General features: G+C 44.7%; 2 protein-coding genes across 2 annotated transcripts in view; both read right to left on the bottom strand.

Moving 5' to 3' along the window:
* Positions 1-4,737, bottom strand: part of USP54 (ubiquitin specific peptidase 54) — a 118,436-nt gene extending 113,699 nt beyond the window's left edge. The window contains exon 1 of the mRNA XM_003755095.4: positions 4,615-4,737. The gene's annotated coding sequence lies outside the window, so the exon portion shown is untranslated. The remainder of the gene's footprint in view (positions 1-4,614) is intronic.
* Positions 4,738-9,790: 5,053 nt separating this feature from the next.
* On the bottom strand, positions 9,791-14,882 carry MYOZ1 (myozenin 1). The gene is made up of 6 exons (XM_012553657.2): positions 14,724-14,882; positions 13,581-13,678; positions 12,572-12,750; positions 11,127-11,376; positions 10,431-10,596; positions 9,791-10,242 (listed from the first exon to the last, which is right to left on the bottom strand). Exons 2-6 carry the CDS (start codon positions 13,651-13,653, stop codon positions 10,011-10,013), a joined length of 900 nt encoding a protein of 299 aa, XP_012409111.1. The 5' UTR covers positions 13,654-13,678; positions 14,724-14,882; the 3' UTR covers positions 9,791-10,010.
* Between the last annotated feature and the right edge of the window lie 761 nt (positions 14,883-15,643).

Here is a 15,643-nt window from a genome sequence, read left to right as displayed (position 1 = left end):
TACTGACTTACATCATCTTCCTTTGGGTTACTATCAGTTTTGATTCCTCTAATGTCATTATTTTCAGAAATACAGAATCACCAGAACACTAATGTTAAAAAGATGGGCTTTGAGAGCAAAGAAAAGTCTTGGAGAACCATTTATATGAGGCTCTTAACCTAGTTTTCTGTCATGGCGCCCTTAAATACACAAAATAAAATAAATTTCATAGTACTACAAAGGAAATCTAATGCAATAATACAAAATGAAACAAATATTAAAATATTGTTATTTTAAAGAGTAGTTACCAGAGGTAGCAAAGGCCAATCTGGTGATACATATGGGAGGGGCTTAAAAAAATAAACTGTTTCTATTGGTATTGTGGGATAAGGCTATGCTATACAAATCAATATATAGAAAGATGATAAAGAAACAGGAGGAATTAAGCAATTATGTTGTGTATTATAATAAAAGAAGTAGTTTATATGAAGTCAGAAGACTTGGGTTCAAATCCTGGCTCCATCACTTATGGGGGGGAAGAGGCGGAGAAGACATGGGAGTCTTTGGTAAGTCCCTTAACTCCCTCAGTTTCTTCATCAAGAAAAGTGAAGGGTTGGGAAGTTCTAAATCCCTTTCAGTTCTGTAATCATATGATTCCAAGTGATGCAAAGTACAATTCACAATTAGAACTTGCAAAGTGACATTAAAAAACCATAAAGATAACTGAAAACTTGTTCAAACCCCTCAATTGTGTCTGACTCTTTTGGGATTTTCTTGGCAAAGATAGTGGAGCGATTTGCCCTTTCCTTCTCCAGATCATTTTACAGATGAGAAAATGGAGGGAAACAGCTGAAGTGACTTGACCAAGGTCATACAGTTACTGCGTCTGATATCTCACTTGAACTCAGGAAGATAAATCTTCCTGACTTAGGCCCAGCACTCTGTACCCTATGGCGCCACCTAGCCACCTCTTTTATATAAGTACTGGTTATCAACAGGTTTTCTAAGGTAAAAATTCAAGTTATCAAAAGCTTATAATTTAATTATTAAATATAACTTAATGATAATATCCAAGTCAATAATAACTTTATAAATGTCAATTAAAGAAAAAAAAGACACAGAGGAAAACATTTATATTAATGCACTATTAGTGAAGCTGTAAATTGGTGCAGTCATTCTGGAAAGTGCAACTATGTCCAAAAAGTTATTAAACTTTGCACACCCTCTGCTCCAGAAATACTACTATACCTATAACACCATGAAATAAAAGAATGAGAAAAAGGACCTAGATCTACTAAAATACTTACAGTAGCTCTTCTCACAGCAGTGAAGACTTGGAAACTAATTAAGAGGAGGATTGGCTAAAAAAATTATAATATATGACTGTAATTAAATACTTTTGTGCTGAAAAAGAGCTGATGCAGAACTAAATGGCCAGAATCAAGAGGACAATTTATACAACAGCAATATTTGTAAAGAAAAACAATTTTGAAAGACTTAAGAATTATGATCAACACAATAACTGATCAGAATTCCAAAGAGTCAACAATAAAATATGCTGCCCACCTCCAAAAACATTCAGGGTGCAAAATAAAACATGATTTTTGGACATAACCAAGAATGTTTTTCTTTTTTTTTAATCTTTCTACCTTTCTTAAATGGGGAGATGGGGGAGAGAGAAAAAAAAAACCAGATTTTTGTTAATTGAAAAAATTGAACTGAACTTTGTTTTTTGTGAGGGTTTTGTTGTTTTAAGAAATCTTTGGACCAAAACTCTTTATCTTACTTTAGAGGAAAACATCAGTTTTGAAGTTAGTGGTAACTAACTTTAACTGATAAATAACTAAATATCTGCTACATATAATATACTACTTTCAGGGATGGAAAACAAGACAAAACTAAATAAAATAGTCCTTATCCTTATAGTCTAGTAAATCTGGTGTCAATATGACAAATTAGTGCTTTGACTTATCAAATAACAAAGTAAATAAATTGGTTTAATGTCCAAGATTGGCTAAAAGGGAATTTGAATTGCTGTCCTAATTAATAAACTTTTCTATCTGCTGAACAGAGTAATAAAAAAAATTATAAACCAAAAGGAAGAAAATAAACTTCTCTGTTTCTGTCTGTTGAAACCACAAACCCAAAATAGTTCTAAATGACGAGCATTTAAATATTACAAAATAAGATTCATAAATTCTGCATGTGCTGTACAATGATTTTGTTAATATTGATAAAAAGATAAATTGCTTAATCATGAAAGCTATATAATGAAAGCTATACAAACTTGCCTCATGGAGAATTATTCTATTTCTAGAGTCAATGAGCAATCAATCAATCAACAAGCATTTATTAAATCCCCACAGCTAAGCCCTGGAGATAGAAGTCTGGCACCAAACCTAGGGCTTCATTACTGTAAGGAAATGATGCAGAAACTCCCTCTCCCTATGCAGGTCTGCACCTTACAGCCCTAAAGAGTAGCCCAGAGCACAAAGAGTGGGGCATGGAAAGTTGGACTTAAACCCAGGCCTTCTTCGCTTTGAATCCAACTGTCTATCTCATATACATGACCTGCCTCCTTGGGCCCTGGAGATACAAAGACAATGAAGAAATAAGATTTAGAGTTGCAAGCCACTTTGGCATTAATGTTATGCAACCCCATCCTTTCAAAGAATAATAAAGTGAAACCCACAAACTCCGGGTGACAGCCAATAATTTCCAGGGCTAGGTTCTCTAACTCCAAATCTAGTACTCCACTATTCTACATTTCAGGATTCAATGACACCGCCATTCTTCAACTAATATTAGCGTAACTTCTGGAAGACTTTTTTGTTCTAGATATAGTAACAATTTTATCCGTCTCCTAAAACTGAATCCTTTTCATTCCACCTAAGACTTCATTGTTAAAATTCAAATATATATTTCCAACATGCCAGACCTTATAATCAAGTAACAGCAAATCATTTTAATACAGATTTTGTGTTCAAACTATTTTAAAGACAAAACTTTTCTTACTCTTGAGTTTTCTTAAAGTACCGTAGAAACACACAACCTAAACTGATTTCACACCAAATGTGTAACCCATAAATATAATGTAAATTGATTCTATAGTGAACAGGAAAAAAAGGGTTTTTTTTTAGTATACACATCTTTCCATTATCCAAATATGTAGTAAAAGTGTTCATTTCAAGGTTTGGTTTTCCGGTTTGTTTGTTTGTTTGTTTTTGGGTTTTTTTTTTTTTTTTGGCACCACAATGCTTGAGTATGTTGCATTTTGTTGTCATTCAGTTATGTCTGAGTCTTCCTGACCCCATTTGGGATTTTTTTGGCAAAAAATACCGGAGTGGTTTGCTATTTCATTCTGCAGTTCGTTTTACAGATGAGGAAAGTGAGGCAAAAAGTGACTTGCCCTGAGTCACACAGATGGGAAGAGTCTGAGGCCACATTTGAACTTAGGTCTTCCAATGTGTTTTATCCATTTCATCATCTTGCTGTCCCAGTGCACTACATGCAGTATGCTGGACAACAATAATTTTCAGTAAGGAACTACTGCAGCATACAAGCAATCTTCTTTTCATGTCCCAGCATAAATAAGGCTTTTTAACGATCACACCCCCTACCTGGGACACAAGCCTTGAAACAAAGGGAGAGCTAGATCTGAGACATCAACTTGCATCAATGCCCAAATCAACAAGCGTATGAAGTTCCAGGCAATGTGATAAACGCTAAGGATGACGCAAAAATAGTTGCTGCCTTTAAGGAGCTCACAATCTCAGATGGGGAAACAATATGAATGCAACACATCCACTAAAACAAATCGGCCCCCCCTCCCTCCGCACTGCTTTTCCTTTTCCTAAGCATCCCCTTTCTGGGTCCCACGTCACCCAGACCCAGTGCCTTCCAAGCTGGGTTCGCCCCCCTCAGTCTCTGTCAGCCGCATTTTCCTCACCGGTACAAAGAGGTTAATGACGGATAGCACCTGTCTCCCTTCAGGGGGTAGTGAGGATAAGGTGAGATTATATAGGAAAAGTGCTTAGCCAGCCTTAAGGGACCAGCAGGAGGGCAATGACATCATTACACTTGCCTCCACTCTCCCCGCACCAGCACACACCGGAAACCCCTCCACCAGCCCGGCGCGCAGTTTACCTGGCGACACCTCGGATACACCCACCTCGTCATCCACCTGCACTGCGGCCCCTCCCCCCACCTGTACGCAGCGCCACGCTGCCCTCCGGCCGCCCCTGCTCCCCCTCCCCATACCAGCCTGCACTGGGGCGCCCTCCCCCACCACTGCTCCAGCCCTACTTCGGCCCTCGTCCCGACCCCCGCTCCAGGCCCTTCGAACGGGCACCCAGACCAACCACGCCCCCTATGCTGCGGCCCCGCCCCTTTGCCCATATCCCGCCCCTTTTCTTCCTTCCCCCCTCCCTGATAACTAGGTTTCTCCTCCCCGCCCCTTTGCGCCCCCCAAAGCCGCTCTGCCCTTCGCTTGGGTACACCCCCTCCCCCCAGGGCCCAGGCGCTCCCGCCGGGAGCGTAAAACTCCGACGCCAGACCCATTCAGGGCCTATACCCCTCGCACTCCCCACACCCCCTATACCTACGGCCCCGCCCCCCCAAGGGTGTCGCACTCACCACTCCCGCCGCCGCATCCTCACTAGCCGCGGCTGCTATAGCTACAGGGAGCCAAGGCAACCACGTCTCGCGAGACTTTCCCCGCGGGACCGCGAGGCGGCTAGAGCCGCGGAGTTCCACGACGTCAACCAATGAGAAAGAATCTGGCGAGAAGTGGGGGAGGGGGAGGAAAGAGATGCAGACATCTCGCGAGAATCTGAATGGCAGGGCAAAATGGCGGGCGAGAGGGGTCGGTCTCTGAGGCGGTGATCTGAGGATAGGTCGAGGAGGAGGGTGAGGGCGGGCGTGAGCCAGAGAGAAGGCGGGGCACTGCCAGGATTGGACGACAGCAGAGGGGGCGGTGTCCAAAGTAAGTTTAGAGGTCGTCTAACTGCAGAATCCGGGTCAGGGGCGGTGAGTCCTAGAGCATGGTCCTCCTCCGCCGTTTGTCCCAATCACTAATTGGTCATCCAGCCGGGCCCGGCGCTTGCGGAGACGCGATTTGCTGATGACCTGTTTGTTTTTCCGTCTCTTTCATTGGTTGATTGGCCTTAGCCACGCCCTCGTGGGAGCGTTCCCTCCGAGGAGATAAAGCGCTTATCTAGCCAGCGCTCGGCTGGCGACCCTCGAGTCTGTACCAGCCTGGTGGCTGGCGCCTGCTAGGCGCTTAACGTTCGCTTATTCCCTCTCGCTGCCGAAGTGCGGGGACGCTATTACAAACAAAAAGAGGCATCCCTGCTGTCACGGACCTTGCATTGTAATAGAAAACGGAACCCCTGAGAAAGAGCTGAGAGGGGAGGGAGGGGAATGGAAAGGGAGTCCCAAACAACGGAATACAACCGCACCACTTCTTTCCATCTCGGGAAATGGAGCGCCCCACGTGGTGCTAGAGCTGGGTTCAAATTCTGCAGACATTGCCCGGCTCGGAGCCTGCATTCTACTGTGTAAGGAAGGAATAATAATAGCACCACTGCCCGTTGTTGCAGGAATCAAATGATACCATGTATAGTTTCGCAAACTTTAACGCTATCTTTAGCATTTGGAACCACCGGGGGTATTGAACGTGTTGGTTTAGAGTATGATTTTTTGTTTGGGGGCCCTTTTTTATTCCTACTTTTTAATTAAAGTTTAAGTTTTAAGCTTAAGTTAAACTTTAAGTTTGTTTCACTTCTTTCTCCTCTTTAAAAAAAAAGTTGTTTTATTGAGTATAATTGTTGTTCTGAAGTGGCAAAGAGAAGTTGGACTTCAATGAAGACTTTGCTCTTCCATCTTTGCAGAAACGAGGACAGATTTAAAGAAGGAATTGACATTTGAATTTGGCTTTGTAGGAATTCAACAGGTGTAGATGGTTTTCCTAGCTCTGGAAACATGATAGGAGAGGGAAGGAGGAGGGAAAGAGAGGGGGGAAGGGGGAAGGGGAGGATCTGTTTCCGAGTCAGTAAGTGGTTCAATTTGGTTTCAGTTCAATTCAGTATTAATTGCTTGTTTTGTAGAAAATAATGTTTTTTTACACTGAGGGCAATAAATACAAAAAAGGCAAAAAACAGGATCTCGGTCCCAAAAGACCTTACCTTCTCATGAGGGCTTAAAATATGTACCCGTTACAGTAGTTTGTGGAAGGAGAGCACTCGCCAAGTTGGAGTTGGGGGTCAAGAAAAATCTTATTGGCGGAGATGGCATCTGAACTGAGCCTTGGAAGGAGCCAGGGATTGATTATAGGTAGAGAAAAGGAGCAAAGGCATTTTAGGCATGGCTGTGCCTAGGGGACACCCTGTGCAAAGACATGAAGGCAAGAGATGGAATATCAAGCTCAGGGAACACATACTAGTCCAATCTTCTCATTTTACAGAGGAGAAGGAAGCAGCACTGGAGAGTTGGGATGTTTTGCAGAACTGAATTGTGGGACCATTGACTCCAAATCCTGGATTCTTTCCACTTTATCACAGTGTTTCAGTGGAGGATTTGAGAGTGTTGTAAAAGGCAATGAAATAGAAGCAGGAGCAAGAGGTGGAAATTGCCGATTTAGGGGAAATCTAATGTGCTGCCTCAGGAAGTCATGGCTCTCCATGGGTGGAGATCTTTAGGCAAGGCTTTTGTTGAGTGTGTCACCACTACCTGCTTTAAGATCGAGTAAGCATTCCCTTCTCTTCTAAGCCACTCCTTGCAGGAAGCTTCTTCAGATCAAAAAAATTTATAATAATCTCTTCCTCTGAATATTTGGCTACAGGACATCCACTTCAAATGTACCCAGCTAGGCTACAGTGGAATAGAAAAGCAAATACCAACCTTAAGTGGAAATTGTTCTGACACTTAGCCATCGGCAGGAACGATTTGTGTCAGATAACAAAATAAGACTGAAATTGGATTTTGTTTGCACTTGAATTATGTCAGTCCTTGAGAATCTCTGGACCCCTAACCTGTTCTGAGTAGCACCCATCCAGGTTAATTGCTGGGAATCTCTACTCTGAATAACATTTTCTAACTGGCCCCAAGATCTCCCCATACTCCAGTTTCTAATGACCCCCTTTCCTAGACAGAGCTAATCCACAAGGAATCTCTGACTCTTCCTTCCTTCAGTTCTAGTGTTCTGTGTTTCCAGACTATAAGCCCTCCTAAAGTTATAGCCTATCAGAATCCCCTTTTTTCTCTCTCTTCCCAGGTACCCCTATCTAAGGAAGCATTGCCCAGAATTACTATTTGAAACGGACTCCTACTGGTTTTTGGACTTATTTCCTGGCTCTCTATACACTATTCCCCAACCCTGAATAAATGCCTCACATTATTTTCTGATCACCTACTTGGTATGAGGTTTTTTGTATAAGTTGACAGTGTGCTGCCCTATAGATATATTCCAAATTTATTTTGTGCTATCTTCTCCATGAAACCTTTCTTGATCTCATTAGCTGAAAGTGGGCTTTGCTTCTTAGAATTTCTCATAACAATTTACTCTTTTGCCCTTATTATAGTTTTTCTCTGATCAGTCTTTTGTGTTTTTTTTTTTTTTCCCAACCAGTGGTCAATGAACATTAATTAAGAACCTACTATGTACTTACTAGGCAGGGGCAGCTAGATAATTCAGTGGAGAGAGCACTGGTACCCAGATCAGAAAGTCTTGTTGTCATTCTTTACCTGAGTTCAAATCTGATCTCAGATACAGGTCTTGTGACCCTAGGCAAGTCACTTAACCCCTTTGCCTTAATCTACAGGAGAAGGAAATGGCAAATCATTCTGGTGGTATCTGCCAAGAAAACTCACTGGATAGTGTGGTCTGTGGTGTCAAGAGGAGTTGGACATAGCTGAACAACAATCTGTCCTAGACTCCACTAGACCCTGAAGATACTAGAGCTGAATTCCTACTCACAAGAAACAAATGAAAGAGATATGTATAAATTACATACATACACACATTAAATTACATAGCATAAAGAAAAAATACCATGTAAATATAAAATTAATCATAGCTGGGAAGAAGGATATTAGCAATCATTAAGGAGTGCCTTAAAGAGGCTTTGATATAAAAATGGTGCTTGTGCTACATCTTAGAAAGAGGAAGACAGGAGAAGGTGAAGGTCAGGAATGGGTCATTTCAGGCATGTGCTAAGAACAGGAGAGATGGAATGAGTTATTAGACTGGATTGAAGGGGGGAGAGAGGAAGTAATGTGCAGTGAGATTGCAAAAACAGATTGCAAGCCCCTGAGGGCAGATTATAGCTCTTATTTCAAAACTGAATCCACAGGGTTCTGGTCACTGGCACTCTAGCTGAGTAGCTAGTCCCTAGTGGGGACCCAGTCACATGGACGCTAGCTTCATGCAGACCCTCAGTCCCTCTGGCCTAAGCTATTGCAGTACTTCCCCACTGGTCTCTCACCTCTACTGAGCTACCAAAGAAATGTTCCAAAAGTTCATGCTCCCAAAACTCTCCTGACTTCCTATTGCCTTTAGGTCCCAACACTGAGTAGCCAGTTTTAAACTAAAAGCCCTTCACAATCTGGTTCCAGTCTCCCATTCCATACTGAGGATATTTTATTTTCCTAGACCAACTCTATGGTCCAGCCTAACTGATCCATACTCTGTTCCTGACATACAACACTCAGCCTTCCATTTCTGTGCTCCTGCCCATGTATAAAATAGGCTCTCCCATTCTCCTTCCCACTGCCCCTTAGAATCCTGAGCTCCCTTCAAAGCCTAGCTTAGCATCACCTTTTACAAGAGGCCTTTGTGATCCCACCAGTTGTTACTATCCCTCCAAACTGCTTTGTATTTACTTCGTGTACAATTTTAGTTTTCTTATTTGTGTTATTTTCCCTGAATAGACTGTAAACTCCCCAAGGGCAGATTGTTTTATTTTTGTCTTTGTATCCCTATCCCCTAGCTTGGCACATAATTGGCACTTTATGAATGACCCTGATTGAACAGAGAATTAAAATCAGGAAAGTTCAGTAAAGGTAATACAGATGTGAAATCAGGCATCCCTCTTCAATGCCTATAGCATTCTTGAGAGATTCATCACAAACGTACAATCACAAAAGTCCTAATATAGTTTTAAGCTTAATGTAAGGGGTGGCTAGGTGGGGCGAATCTCAACCTGGAGTTAAGAAGACCTGAGTTCAAAGGTGACCTCAGACACTGACTAGCTGTGTAACCCTGAGCAAGTCACTTTACCCTGTTTGACTCAGTTTCCTCATCTCTAAAATGAAGTAAAGAAGGAAATAGCAAACCGCTCCAGTATCCTACCAAGAAGCCCCAAATGGAATCAGGAAGAATCAGACATGATTAAAAAAATGATTAAAACAAAGCTTAATATGGGAAAATAAAATACTTATCAGGATATAGGTTTGAGAAGAAAGTAGAACTGACTCCTAGCTAACAATTCAAACTTAAAATGAGGGTCCTGGCCCAAAATGCACTCATTGTTTTTACCTGCAACTTGAACTACCTCACTTAAGTCCAAAGAAACCAAATTAGAGAAGAATATGTAGCTAGAGTATGGCTGACCTTTGTGTGTGCTTTGGTATCTTTGTACGGTTACCAAGAACTGAGTTGTGCAATTATGATAATGAAGGGGCCAAGTCAACAAACATTTTTTGAATCCCTACTGTGTGCAAGACACTGGGCTACTACCATTTTTGGTTCTAGTTAGTCTCTGTGCATAACAGCTTTTTTCTGACTTTAAAGTAGAGGAAGAATGAATTTGTTTGCAGATGTTTATTGAGCATTACCTGTGACAGAACAGTTGACAGAGTCCTGTGTCTAGAAAAATGGTGCTTCTAGTGGGAACATGAACTGAGAACTAAAGGGAGAGCTTGCCTTCCTTCTGTTCTTCCCTCATTCCTACAAACACATGGATTCAGAGCTGGAGGTGCCCTGCATAGCAATTCCTCCCTAAATCGTTTGGGATCAGGGAAAGGAAGGCTCTTCACAGCTCCTCTGTCTCTCCATCCAGGGGAATCCCAACATCCACACTGTAGTCAACAGGCTCCCCAGAGCTCAACCAGGGAACAGGCGTGCGATTGAAAGAGGGCCTGTTAGAGAGGCTATTGCCATAGAGAACCAAAGGTTCACTCAACAAAGGTCCCAAGTCTAACTTGGGCATTTGGAAAGTCATGCGTTTGGAGGCTTTCTCATATCCACCATAAGGCATTGCCGTCCTGGAAAAAGGATAAGTATGCTTCAGAACAAGAGTCCTCAGTCCTGAAGTACCGAGAGCAGTTTTCCACAGATAATGTTTCCCCTAGAAGCTAAGTCTCTGCTCTTTCAGGAGCATGATGACCCATTTGGTTCTGTACCCATTCCACCTTTTCCCATCTCCCCAACTCTTTTGCTCCCTGGTCCCCACCTGTTGAAAGATTTGTAGTGGGGAAGGTCAGGTTTGGCTCCATAGGCCAGCAGGTCGATGCCAAGTTCCACTTTCTGCTGAGGATCAGCACCCATAGCTCGCTCCCATGGGGAGATGTAGGTTTTGAACACAGTGACATGTTTCCCCTCTCCACCTGCATGGTCTCCTGGGAGCCAAGAGAAATGGGGTAGGGATAGAGAGAAAGGAGAACAAATAATATTAGCTCACTTGAACCAATCAAAGTAAAAGCATCTCAGCCCTACGTGGGTGGAGAAGAAAGCAAGGAACAAATCATGGCAGTATCCTAAGGACCACTGGGAGGCTCCAGGACCCTAACAGGAAGTTGGGCCCAAGGTAGACAGAATGAGAAGTTTGTTTATGCAACTAATCCTGAAAGCCAGAGAGATGACCTTGGACAAGACTCCCAAGGATCTTTGCCCAAAGACAATGGCTCTGCACCTTCACAGGTGCCCAGATCCACCCAAACATCTGGGCCTCCCCTCAGAAGGTAAGCTCTTTGCCAGAAAGGCTTGCTTCATTAATTGGACTTGTATTACTAGCAGTTAGAACAGTGCCAGACACCTAACAAGCACTTAAGTACTTGAGGGATTTCTCCTTCATTCTGGGGTCTGGCAGCTGGGAGAATAGCTTTGCTTTGTGGTCTAAAGAGCTTGCGCTGGGAGATGGACTACTTACCTGTCCCTGCAGCACTGTCACCCTCTCTGCCGTCCCCTCCCCCGCCAGCCTGGCTCCCAGGGCCGCCTCTGCCCCCTGACCCAGGCCCAGAGCCCTGGTGATGGTGTTGGTTAGAGCCATATTGTCCGACAGAACCAGAGCCGCCGCCACCCCCCATCTGGCCTCTGCTGCTTCCTCCTCCGTAGAATGATCCTTGACCATCTCTTCCCAGTTGCCCCCCCACTGTGGGGAGGAACTTCTGGAAACGATCCTAAAAAATGAGGAAGAAGACATTGTGGTGAAGAAGCAATAATGAGAGCAAGGGAAAGGATATAAGCCAAGACATTTGCCACTTAATATTTGCAGAGAAAACATCTTCCTAACATATAACAGACAACCCAGCGACTGGACTCACCCCAGGGGTGGGACACAGATGAGGGATGAGAGAGAATAAGCTCTGGAGCTGGAGGCTCTCTTCCTCAGCTCCTTAGTTCCTCTGCTTTACATTTTACAGAGAAATAGGTTTCTCACCATCTTCCCCACTCCCCTGTCTCTTCCTGAAGAAAAGACACTGAGAGCACCTGTCAATTCAGCTATAGTTAGAGAAGCAAAGATGGTCTAGTGGGCTAGGAAGGCCACAAAAGACAGAAGTTTCCGTGGGAGGTGGCTGGAAAGGGCCTCTCCATGTCCAAAGGCAGCAGATTGATACCCCATCCCCTTCTTCCCCTCAGGGATGATGAGTCAGCCTGGATGGGGACAGTAGCTGCTAGACAGGATCTCCCCGACACTGAAACCATATCCAAGGCTAAAAGAACAACACGAGCCTCAGCTGAAGGGCCTAAAAATAACCCCAAGCCAGCTCCTTCAGGAGGACCTCAGGACCTTCCCCACCAACTATAGACTGCATCCCCTTCCACCCTGCCCCCACTTCAGTGGGGGCAAGCTGGAAGAAGTGTTTTTTGGCTCCCTAAAGTTAGACCTGAACAGCTCGGTGACTTCATTGCTCTGGGCCCACTGGCACAGAGGAGCAGGTGATGGTGCCTCTAATCACTAGCCCTCTGTAGCGGCCTGCCCCCATTCTGCAAGGAAAGCTGCAGAAGGTTTATGGCTTCTCAGCTAAAAGACACCTCTCCATCTTCCTGGGCATAGGACACAAGCCTGGAGGAAGCAACCTAAAAGGGAGAGCTGCTCCAAAGCTCCCAGACCTGGGATGGCTCAGGGTAAAGGGCAGCAACAAGCTCACAGTGCCTTCCTTGTCCCCCCTACCACCACCATGGATTGTTCCCCTTCCTAGATGATGCAGCACCCTACCCCCTGCTAGCTCGTGCTTTCCACAGAGCTGTAGGAAAAGACTCTGAACTTAAGGCTAATGGTGCTCAGGATAGAACTGCCATAGGAGACATCAGCATCCGAGTTTCACGACAGAGCTGTCTGGGCTCAGGTGGTTTGGAGAGTACAGAGCTCACCATTGAGTTATCAGTGAAGACATCGGGGTTGTTTTCATAGATGAATTTCTCAACCCGCAGCTGCCGGAGCTTAAACATCTTGGAACCACGATTAGTGAGCAAGGACAGTTCCTCCAGCATCACATCCCTTGGAACACTTATCTTCTTGCCCAGGTTCAAACCTGAACTGTCTTGCCCACCTTGGGGAGAAGAGGAAGGGGAAGGGAGGGGAAATGAAGCAAGGGCAGGATTTCTTTTGGGGTAACAAGTAGTCCTTTATGTTTTCAATTCAGTTCAACAAGAGAAAGGCATGTAACCTTAGTTAGCCTCCAGTCCCTAATCTCCAAGTCTGTAGGGAAGGGGAGAGTATTTGATATTAGGGCAGAATTTTTCCCATGGTAGGAATGAATTTTTATCCGAAGGCTTGGAGCTAAGAAGAAAGAGATAGAAAGGAGAGAATAACTGGCATAGGGACACGAAGGGGCAGGGATACCAGAAAGATAGAGGAACAAAAGGAATTATGGAGGTAGGGGAAGGATGGAGCTTAGAGGACAATATGGAATAGAGAGTAGTAGAGGGGAAGAATGAATTTTGGAATAAATCTGCCTGGATATGGTCACTTCAAAAGAGGGAAATGCCCTTCAGTCCAACTGCTCTTTATGTACTCCCTGGACATTTATAGCATCCCTTGCCTTCCATGAATAAAATAATACCAGAAGAATCCACGCAATCAGCCCAACAATGCAATTCCCACAGCTTCAAAAGGATAGACTTCCTAGAAACATAAGGTCTTGTGGAGCTTTTGTCAGAACAAAGCAAAAAGGATGGAGCAGCACCATCCTTAAAGAGGCTTCCCATACCAGAGACAGCCTCTCCTAAGAAAATCCCTGCCCTGACCCCCAGGACACAGATTTAGATATCGCCCACAGATGGTGTGCCTGTCTGTGTATCTCTCTGAGGTGGGATAAGGGAGAGGAGGGTGACTGATTTTTGTGGGGAAAAGCCTTTTATGGAGGCATCTCTGGCCTACCTCCAGTGAGCTCCATGATGAGTTTGCTGGGTTTCCGCCTCTTGTTTGGGGCTGGAGTTCCTGAGAGTGGCATTGTGCAGGTTCTTCAAGTCAGCCAGCTGGTAACATTATAGGAAGAACACAAAAGAGTAAGTTCTCATTACTCCATCCCCTTTTAAGCCTTCTTTCTTTTCCTCTTCTTATATAGGATCTCTATACTTTCTTTCCCCACTCCCCACCCGACTGATCACAGTTCCATGGGTAACCCCAGCTAGCATTGGAAAACATGAAAATTTTTGACATTTGACATGACATTAGATAGACTCCACTGCCTTAGTGTGATTCTAAATACTGAGTTAGGGCTAGGGCTAGTGATAGGTCACACTAAAGGGTCAAGAAAGTGCCGTAGAGGGCTAGAATCTGAGGCCCATTCTGCCAAGGCAATGGGGTTTCTGCCAAAAATATTTCCCATGGAGAGGAGGAATTGTCCATTCCCTCTGTGGGTTGGACTTCAGTCTTCAGAGACATAACTGTGCACCCTTTTCCCAACAATCTCACTGCCCTTACCTAACACTAGGGGTCTCCCCGATTCCTAATTCAATAATTCAATAATCTCAAAGGAGCAGGAAACTGGATGAGGAGGGCAGCTCAGTGTAGAAGTCACTGTAATTGGATCTGGGAGCAGAGTGGGAGATGGGTTGGGAGAAACATCTGCCCCTAGCTCTCCTCTGGGCACAGGCCCCAGTCCTTCCCAGGCAGAAATGGCAGCTCAGCACAATCTTTCTGCTTTGGCTCAATCCATCTCCCCCTTACCCCTCCCAACTCCTCCCCAGCTATAGCTTTTATATTTTGCAAGGGCTAGCCTCCCAGGCAGGTTAAAGTTAAGAGCTTTTGATGAACTCATCCCCACCTCCTAATTCCCCATTTCCACTCAGCTCCAGACTTCCTGAGCCCCTTTCCCCTTCTTCCAGTGTCCTTTCCTCATCTCTTTGGTCTAATCTATCCCCCAACTCATTCAAAACTATCCAACCTGGACCCTTCAACCCCCTACTCCCTAAACCCCCTGGCTTTTCTCCCAATCTTCCTGATGACCCTTACTCCATACATTCTCCACCCACCTCCTTCCACAGGACAACTGGATGAAGAGGGTAGGATGGCACTCACCAAGGGTCACAGCTGCAGACACTGACACAGGACCAGCCCTACTGGGAGCTTCAGACCCTCAGGCTGAACAGGTTGGGAGTGTGTGGCAGAAGCGGGTATGTTAATGTCTCCCCCAGGGGTCCAGTTGCTGTGGAGAGCTGAGCAGCTCTGACCTGAGAACCTGAGCTGGGGCGGGTGTGGGGGTGGTGGAGGGGGGGTTATTAATAGAGATGATGAGTGAAAGCAGCTCAGATGGCATTGGGGAATACTGAGACCCTGGGCCTGAGACCCCGCCCTCCAGGCACAGAGAGGACTCTTAGACTCAACGGAGTTGCCTGAGCTATATTCAAAATTGACCTGAGCCTTGTTTGTCCATTTTTCTCTCTCCTTTTATTGGAAGATAAAGACCTAAAAAGTTTCTAGGACAAAGAAGCTCCTGGGGATGAAGTGAAAGGGAAGGGAGAAGTGAAGAGGTGTGGGGTCTTGTCACAGAGATGAAGGTATGGAAGCTAAAAGTGGCTCCTCGAGGGAGCTGAGGGGATGTGGAGCAGGAAAGCAAGGTGAAAGAACCTGGAAAGCTCAGTGAGGAAAATAAAGGCAATTTGTCTGTGACTGAAATATAGGGTGTTCTGAACCCCAAGAAGGCTCTTCTGGTTAGGGAAAGAGGAGCAGGTCTGACCTTTAGTAGATCCTTATCTCCAAGGCTCCCCAAATGAACATCAGACAGGCCCCCAGGATCTGTGGGGTCCCTTCTCCTAACTGTCCCCCAGTTTCCCAGGAGCTTTTTCAAGAAAAGGCAGGTGGATTCTTGGCCCTCTTTTAAGCCAATGTTTGTTTTGATGAGTCCTGCGTCTGGAGCTCAAAAGTTTTGGATGACAAAGCCCCAGAAATACCTTAGATTTTCCAGCCCTGCCTGCTTTCTTTGGGTCTTCCTAACTTTC

This window comes from Sarcophilus harrisii, chromosome 2, assembly GCF_902635505.1.
Source record: "Sarcophilus harrisii chromosome 2, mSarHar1.11, whole genome shotgun sequence".
Lineage (NCBI taxonomy): Eukaryota > Metazoa > Chordata > Mammalia > Dasyuromorphia > Dasyuridae > Sarcophilus > Sarcophilus harrisii.
This window is presented reverse-complemented; position numbering and strand designations above follow the sequence as displayed.

Bases quoted from the DNA above. Each gene is read 5' to 3' on its own strand.
- MYOZ1 (XM_012553657.2), bottom strand. From the start codon at position 13,653: ATGCCACTCTCAGGAACTCCAGCCCCAAACAAGAGGCGGAAACCCAGC. The intron at 11,377-12,571 runs GTGAGCTCTGTA...CTCATTTTTTAG, and splicing joins TCTTCACTGATAACTCAATG to GATCGTTTCCAGAAGTTCCT. The intron at 10,597-11,126 runs GTAAGTAGTCCA...CTTGGCTCCCAG, and splicing joins TGACAGTGCTGCAGGGACAG to GAGACCATGCAGGTGGAGAG.